The 8,589-nt window shown below is 31.7% G+C and overlaps 2 protein-coding genes across 7 annotated transcripts in view; one reads left to right on the plus strand and one right to left on the minus strand.

Moving 5' to 3' along the window:
* LOC128881925 (A disintegrin and metalloproteinase with thrombospondin motifs 3-like) overlaps positions 1 to 3,065 on the plus strand; it is a 35,573-nt gene extending 32,508 nt beyond the window's left edge. For all 6 annotated transcript variants that reach the window (XM_054133363.1, XM_054133364.1, XM_054133365.1 and 3 more), the window contains one exon: positions 425 to 3,065. In XM_054133363.1, the coding sequence (XP_053989338.1) occupies positions 425 to 739 (315 nt within the window). In that variant the 3' untranslated portion in view covers positions 740 to 3,065. The remainder of the gene's footprint in view (positions 1 to 424) is intronic.
* Positions 3,066 to 3,301: 236 nt separating this feature from the next.
* Positions 3,302 to 8,589, minus strand: part of LOC128881952 (uncharacterized) — a 164,891-nt gene continuing 159,603 nt past the window's right edge. The window contains exons 33-34 of the mRNA XM_054133425.1: positions 8,177 to 8,256; positions 3,302 to 7,247 (exon numbers count right to left, since the gene is read on the minus strand). Coding sequence (XP_053989400.1) covers positions 7,079 to 7,247; positions 8,177 to 8,256 — 249 coding nt within the window. The 3' untranslated portion in view covers positions 3,302 to 7,078. The remainder of the gene's footprint in view (positions 7,248 to 8,176; positions 8,257 to 8,589) is intronic.

The following is an 8,589-nucleotide window of genomic DNA, read 5'->3' on the forward strand; positions in this document are numbered from 1 at the left end:
TATTATAATAAGTTACACTTGGATTATGTACCCTGTTAATGCACTCTGATTTAATTATAATTATCCTACTGATCTTCACACAATCCTACAAAATAAAATATTTCCAAACGTACTCATAAAAATTGAATCTACATAGGAATGTATTTTACTCTGCAAAATTATAACTTGAACTTTACTTTCAATAATTTTGTATATTATTAATACATACTCTGTGCATTTTGTAGCTTCTTGTACATTCAAATTTCATATAAATACATAAAATAAATAAATAAAATAAAATACAGAATACATACATGCACAAAATAAATAAATAAAATGAAATACATAATACATACATACATAAAATAGTATAAAATAAATAATAAATAAAAATCTGCAATCTGATTACGAAGCTTGCAGATCCAATGATGATTTATTTTTACAGTGCTCGAAGAGTAACGGGAAAGGCATCCAATCTCGGATAGCTAGATGCATTCCGCCGGACAAAGAATCATTCTACACTTGCGACGGTGCTGTAGTGAAGACAGAAATACGTCCGTGCACAGGACACTCGACGAGGGCCATCGAATTTCCATATCGTTGCTGGCGAGACAAGAATCGATTCTGTACTATACCGAGCTTGAAACGGTATTGCAGCGTCCCGGGATTCAGGAGAAGGTGTTGTCGCTCTTGCGAGATAATCAAACACCTGGATTTACCTAGCACCTTCGATTCTAAAGAACGCAACCTGCGGACTTAACTATTTCATTGTCAGCTGACATGCTCTTTTGCATGCTCTTTTCTGAAATTGTACCACAGTGTAGGCCAAGCAAGTGTAATAAACTATAACTTTCATTATCAGTACATTTAGAAAGAAATGTTAAAGTTAAAAGATAAATTGTTCAAAGTGTACTACATTTGTTAGACAATGACCATTTATATAAGTCCAACAGTACATGTCCAGTTTCATTCCTTTTCAAATGAAAATGCATATTTTCATTATTCAACATGAAAAATTGAAAAAGTATTAGGGTAAAGCGTTACAATTCGTTAAAGTAAGATATTTTAAACAATTGTAATGAAGATGCTGGAACGCTTTGTGGAAATGTTATAAACACTTCGTACACTGATCAGACTCAAATGTACAGTAATAACCAGAGATTATCTTAATCACGTAATGAAAATAGTTAATAGTGTTGTATAAAATGTGTAGAAAGTGACGAAGAAGCATTTGAGCATATTTTTCATTACCCTAATACTTTTTTACATAGAATAATGAAAGGAATGAATGTAAACAAAATATATGTAAACAGAAATATCCATTTCTATTTAAAAAAATAATGCAACTATCGAGTAGACATGCACTATAGCACTTGCAAAAGAAACATGGTCCTACAAATATCGTACACTCATCTTTTCCCCTTGACATTTTTCTTTGAATGTACTGATAACGAAATTATAGTTTCTTACACTTACTAGGTTGTCCCATAAGTTCCCATACACTTGATGCTTGAATTTTTTAGATTAAAATTCTTTATGACATTTGATCCAAATCGGAATTGAACAATTGGCAGAAAGATGGATGAAAACTATCAGAAGCAATGGCATTTATTTTGAAGAATAATTATTGTTTGATTACAATGTTATTATAAAATGATTTATTGGTAGCAAGTGTTCGGGAACTTATGGGACAACCTAGTACTTGCCCACTGTGTATACTACGCAATAAAATTATTCATTAAAATTTTGTCATTCTTCAAATGCGCATAACTTCCTCAATTTCCATTGTCTCCAGACAATTATTTTCTCATTTTCTAGGTAATTAACTGTACTTTAAGAAAAAATTAATGCAAAATGGATGAGAGTCAATGCCACATTTCCATGCCTCAACACTTAAACACTTTTTTCTTTAAAACTTGATTACTTAACAGGCTACCTAAATTGCGCTGATTTTTTCGGAAATGAAACACAACAAACCATCGCAAAACGCACAGTTTGACAAGTAACTTGAAAGAAAAAAGAAGTCTGTACGGGTTATGCGATTTTGAAGTTATTCGTGCACTTTTCAACGAATATCAATAGGTTGATGCATTGTTTTTGTCTATTATCAAAGGAAAAAAATTACTTGTAATAACAATTTCAAAAGTCTTGTATTATATACCTACTTTAATAATAAGGTCAAGGTGCAAATATAATAGAATTTATATATAATTAATTTTTCTTACATGCCGTGTCAAACAAAATAGTATAATTGTATGTTTCCACCAGTTTCATATTTCACAACAAATACATATAATTCGTGAGTATATCCACTCTGATTATAAACAATTCATCATAACTGTAAGAATGTTAATCCTTTATACGTCTAAAAATTTAGATATTCTTTTAGAGTCCATTTTTAATTTAAAATTTTAGATTTAATCTATTTCAAAAGTAATTTGTAATTTATTAACCATTCATTCTGATGATTAATTAACACTTAAACTATGGGACAATTAAAACATTTATAGTGGCATAAATAATAACCCATGTATCGTCAGCTATTTTCATACAGGGTCGAATCTGGAATTCTTGCTGGAAGAAAGGGGAGATATGTAAAAGTATATTTTTGAACATTCTTTTGCACGAATTAACATTTATTTAGAACTTATCAATATTTTTATTCGATATTCGTTCGTAAAATGAATAATAAAAATATTTTTCAAAGGTTTCATACCCTCTACATTGACAAACATGATAATGCATGATAACGCAATGAAAGTTATTAAGCTTTTTATTTTCTTTCTTTAAATTTAATGCAATTAAATCCTTTATACAGAGATAACTTGGTCAAACTGTTCGTTAGTTCGAAATTTCTCAATTTACATTTTAATAATATTAGAATATTGGTAACTGAATACATTTATAATTAATAAATGTTTGATTTTAATTATAGGTATCATTATAAAATCATATAAATATAGTTATTGTTATTCTCAGCTATCTTCGTTATAAAATATTTCAAGATTGCTGATTTGTATAAATTAAAAGTTGCTTTAAGGATGTACGAATTAGGATCAGTGAAATAAAAACTGTTTTCAAGAGTGTAGCACTAGGTGATTTAAGATGTAAGCCTTCCTAATCACTTATATTAACCAAATTCAGGTGTTGAATCATAGTTGTGTCAATCAATGGATCAGATGAATTTATCCATCTTAAATTACAAATATTTAAAATACATATCGTTCAAGATCTCCAATACGTGTTTACCATAATTTATCTTTGTTTTTCTTTTTAAATTTAAGACATAGGATTAGTTATTTGCTAAGAAAAGCTGCTGACATTGATAACAGGCTAAGGTTTATTTCAATTTCGAGTGTATAGTACACAGTAACATTGTTAGGGGTGCGAGTTAAAAATTTGGCAAAACGAATTCAAATCAAGCAGGACGAATCACGTTAATAAATATCGAAGGGAAGATGGTAGTATGGAACTCTGCTTCGTATGATATGATGTTCCATATTATCATATTCACTTCTTCGACCTCCACGAGGAGCAAAGAAACTTATTCGGACACTTGGAAGACTCGACTCTATCTTGTCTTCCGTTTATCGGTTTCTTTAAACTGTCTCTTATAGGAATTTGCGTTTGAGAACATTACATTTGCTCAAAATCAGCGAAGATATGCACGTAACGTAAGATATGTACGCAAGTACGCAAAGGTTGTTTCAGAAATACAGGTATCGAACCAATCAGACAAAGAACATAAAACAAAAATAAAGAAACACAAGAATATTTTATTAAGCGTAGATTATTTTTATTTATGAATTTAATGTATCTCTATTGGAAGCTAGATATGATTGAGAATTACAGAGCTCGTGACAAAATCAGTCAAAATATGAAATATAATTTTGTTACTTTTAATTTTAGAAGACTGGAGCATTCAGTTTTTACTGTATTTAGAAAAACAGTGTGAAGTTTATGCACACAAACTAAATAACTTAATAGTACTCAACAAGAAGTTAATAATACATCCTCGTGGGACAACAAATGGTTCCTTTCGTAGAGATGAAACACTTTTTACTACTTTGCAGGCTATTTTTTTTGCAAATTACGAATTACTATCCAATAAAATTAGTACGCACTCACTAGTTCTTTGTACGGAGCCATCCTAGTTTAAAACTAATCATAATTTTTAGTTTGTATGTTTATACAAGTATACGTATCGCATACTGTACTATACAATGATCTATCGATCAAATTCATACAGAAATCCATATCATGCGACAGATCAATTTACACTTTTAACTATTTACACTTTTAATAATAGTGCATTCTATACTATTTTGTAACATTTTATATTATAAATTCATGTCTGTTAGTTTCTTTGCTCACGAAATCCTTTCTTTTCATTGCTAATTATTCATACTAATTTAAAGCAGTTTCCTATGTTTATTCAAACTAAATGTAAAACATTCCTTGCGATTACTTAGAGAATTTCATTTATTTGAAGCCTGATTATTAGACTGTGGATCATTATGCATTTATAGGAAATTTGAATGTGCAAGATCCTACAAAATGCAAACAATATGCAAGAATATAAAAAAGATTGGAAGTAAAGTTCATGTTATAATATTTACAGAATAAAATAAATTCCCATTTAGCTTCAATTTTTGTAGGCACGTTCGCGAAGATTTTATTTTCCATAAAGATCCGCAGTCTACTGATTATCAATCCAAGGAAATTAAACGATAAAAGTAAGTGCCAAACATGTCTAAAAAAAAAAAAACATTTAAACTAAAAGTATGTTACTTGAAATTCGTTAATTTGAAAAGCTAGCGATAATTGTACCTGTAATTCTGAAACGCACTACAGATCGACACGAGTGTTTTACACGTAGAAAAATGTCGATATACGACAAGTCGTTGAGTCGTACGCTCCTGACTAGAAGCTCGTTTGTTTTAGTCGAGAATCGGTGTAAGGAATATCGACCTGTGATTATTAGTCGCACTCGTTGAATTAATGCCCTTATTACGTACTCAGTTTTTCCCTTTCTCGTCGCAGGGAGTTACAATAGTAATTAGTATTGTCTGCTTTCCAAATTCACGTTAGTCTTTTTCCCCTGAAAGTTCAGGGATAGCCTAATCGTTTAACGTGATGGCGAAACATCGTGATAAGTCGATTTTCTGATCGCAGTTTCGTTTTCGTTATATCGGCGAAAATCATTAAATTCGTTACGATTAATATGAACACACGACTCGAGTGTGAACCTTACGTGTACGTACTTTTAACACGTGCATAGATAATTACGTAATTAAATATCTCTACAATTACATTTTCATATATTATAACTATATATAATTACATATAACAGATATACAAACGTATACCTTCTATACATTATATAATTCATATATAACTCTGGGTACAAATAATGTTTACAAAAATATTAATTTGGGAAGGCAAACTTTCAATTATAAATCGTTTACATTTGGATAATCACGAATGTAACAATCAGCGCGGTTGATTTATCTACAATACCAAACACAGAAGGAAACGTGTTCCTCGAATTCGAATTCACGGTTCTTGTTTATGTTTCATTTCTTCTTTTTCATTTTTAATGTGAACCTCTCGATTCGGAATAATCTTGACAAAAGCATATCTCATCTTGGATACATTGAAACAAGACAAACGTTCGTGTATTCAATCGTTTAACGCTGGCTCAAGACAAAATGCTCGAGACCTTTACATCTTTGGCTCATCTTAAACTTAGGCGGTATGTAAGTATGTATCCAGTTTCACTAACGATGAAGAAATTTATTCTTAAAGTTTGGTGTGGTCCAGGTTCGAAGCTAAATGTTTGTTTATGCATCATAGATAATGGTGTTCAGTTAAAAATCCAGGAAGACCAAAGTAATTGTATTTGAATGCTTAAGAAATTTGGAAAATTGAGTCAGATATTCACTAGAAAGTTGTGAAATCTTTTATGACTTGTTTTAGTTGCAAAAATACAAAGTATTATTATTAATTTTGAACCAACGAATCTCGTAACACCTTGTTTGGAAATTTTTGACAATGATGACTCGTTTGCAACAAGAGTCTCATGTCGAAAAATACTATTCGCATAAGAATAGTTCCATATTAGTAATCTGTGCGGTACACAAATTTATTATAAATTGTTGACGTCCTCCTAGCATCTTCTCAATGAACACAATTCTCTTCGTCTGCAAACATCAGCAGTCCATTTGCCATCTGACCGATTAAATAATTAACCCTTTGCAGTCGAGGCCTTTTTTTCTGGTATCTGCCAGCAACTCGAGATGTTTCTTAACATTCTATTGCCATGGATTCTAAGCTATTTAGATTTGAGAATAAGGTCACCTTTACCTCATCAACAATCATTTTATTAACACTTGGAGCTCCAAAGAAATGAAACCTAAAGAAACATTAGGTATTTTAGATTTGCTGCGTGAGACCTAATGGTGACTGAGAGTCACCTCTCAAGTGCAAAGGGTTAAATGGACGAATAACTTTGTTCGTTGCTGGTGAAACCAGATAGACCCTTCGATTACTGTAGCCTATAGGTGGCCCTAGCGAAAATAGGCCCGACGGAAACTTCTTCGTTTCAAACAAGCATACCAGAATATTCTCACGAGCTAGCTTTCAACAAACTCTTAAGGTTACGCTCTATTTTACAATTTTTCTGTTTCGCAAGAAATAACCTTAAATTTTGTCTAAAAAAGAACGCGAATGAACGCTGTCCATTCTCTTCCTAATCTCGAACGCCTATGTCCGCTCGACGCAATTGTCCTCGTGAATGGTATAATAAATAAGTAAATGTTATTGTACACTACTTACACGTTATTCGTAACCTTAGGATAAGTTTTTGGTAAATTCGACGATAAGGTTCATCGTGTCGAGTTGCGTGACTGCGTTTATCATTGGAGCAACGTCGACGTCGATATCGGTTAAGGAAGACTGTTGTGACGTGTGTTTTCTTCGTCCCTTATCATCGACGCGTTATGGTTAAATTTCATCTATGTTAATGGGTCGACTTAGCGCTTTGGTAAAGCATAATATGCGGCTCGATACGCGGAGCGACGAGGCTCGTCGTTGTTCCTCACAATCTCTCCACGTAGTTGCCAGGGAACGTGCCGAAGTAACCCGTCCTCTGACTAGAACCTACGTACCAACCGTCGTCGCATTTCTCCATCACGTACACCGTGTCGCCTTCCTTTAACTCCAGCTCGTCTTCGTTTTGAGGTCTGTAAGGGTACAGGGCTCGGTATCTGTAAAACATATCAAAAACGTTAACATTTTAGCATTTAGTTATCTCTAAATTTTAACACTATGTTTGTAAGACAGGTATGTATATATAATAAATAAATTTGTTATATATTGGCGATGTAAAACTGTGCAATACTAATTTTCTCAGTCCTCGACTTGAGTGTTATGAAGTATAAAATTTAAAGTGTGCATTATAGATATTATATATAATACATAAATTTGTTATATTGGTGATGTAAAACTGTGCAATACTAATTTTCTCAGTCCTCGACTTGAGTGTTATGAAGTATAAAATTTAAAGTGTGCATTATAGACATTGTAAAATATGAGAATGTTGCACTTCAGGGACGAAGAGACATGTATTGCAAGTTAATATTCCAAAATTTCATGTGTTAATTGTTTTGTTAATTATCTTTTGTACATTGTGTTGGATATAGGGTAAATTTGTATTTTAAGATTAAGTTAAGAAGGTGCTGTTGTTAAAACAAATAATTTTTCTAACGCTTAAAGACATGTATATGTCTACTTATATATAAAATGTGATAATAAAATTACAAATATAAGTATGCGAGTAGATATAAGTACTGTCGTAATAGTCAAAAGATAATACGGTATACACATAGTACCATATATAATTTTTATATCAGTTTATATAATGTTTGTTAAAATTAACATATAGATACATAGATAATATAGGATGCCAAAAAGGATAGACATATATTTAAGATACATATTGTAAAAATTGTAAAGAAAGACAGTGCAAACTGGAAAACTGTATCCATGCACTTAAAATAAACTATTGAATCGAAGAAGGCGCTGCCACCTAGTTTTATGTAATTTAGATTTAAGTACAAACAAATGACTGATCCTTCATTTCTACAACTTAACACATTGTGTTGAGATATTCGTAAGTACAAACATCAAAACTTACGGTATCGGCTCGGAGTGTGTATCGATGTGCAATTCTTCGTTGAGCTGCGTCACGTGCAATTTGCTTCCTCCCATTCTTGGCTGCAAATTGTACAAAACAGAGGGTAACACAAATTATTAACATTCTTGGCTTTGTAGTTCTAATGTTAAAAGTCCCTTTCTTTCGAGCTACATTCTATAGGCTTGCTTATTTAAGTTTTAGGCTTTTTTGTTTAGACTTGCACCATTTCACATAACGTGTGCTCACGCAACTTTCTAATACAGATGCTCCTTAGTGCTTTCTTTTAAATGTTAACACCACTATGAAAATATCAAATATGTTTCCTTCCTATGGTTCATATTAATGGTTCATATTTTTGTCTACATATCTCAGTACATATACCATTCTTTATACATATATATATATATATATAT

Source organism: Hylaeus volcanicus, chromosome 9 (assembly GCF_026283585.1).
Source record: "Hylaeus volcanicus isolate JK05 chromosome 9, UHH_iyHylVolc1.0_haploid, whole genome shotgun sequence".
Classification (NCBI taxonomy): Eukaryota; Metazoa; Arthropoda; class Insecta; order Hymenoptera; family Colletidae; genus Hylaeus; species Hylaeus volcanicus.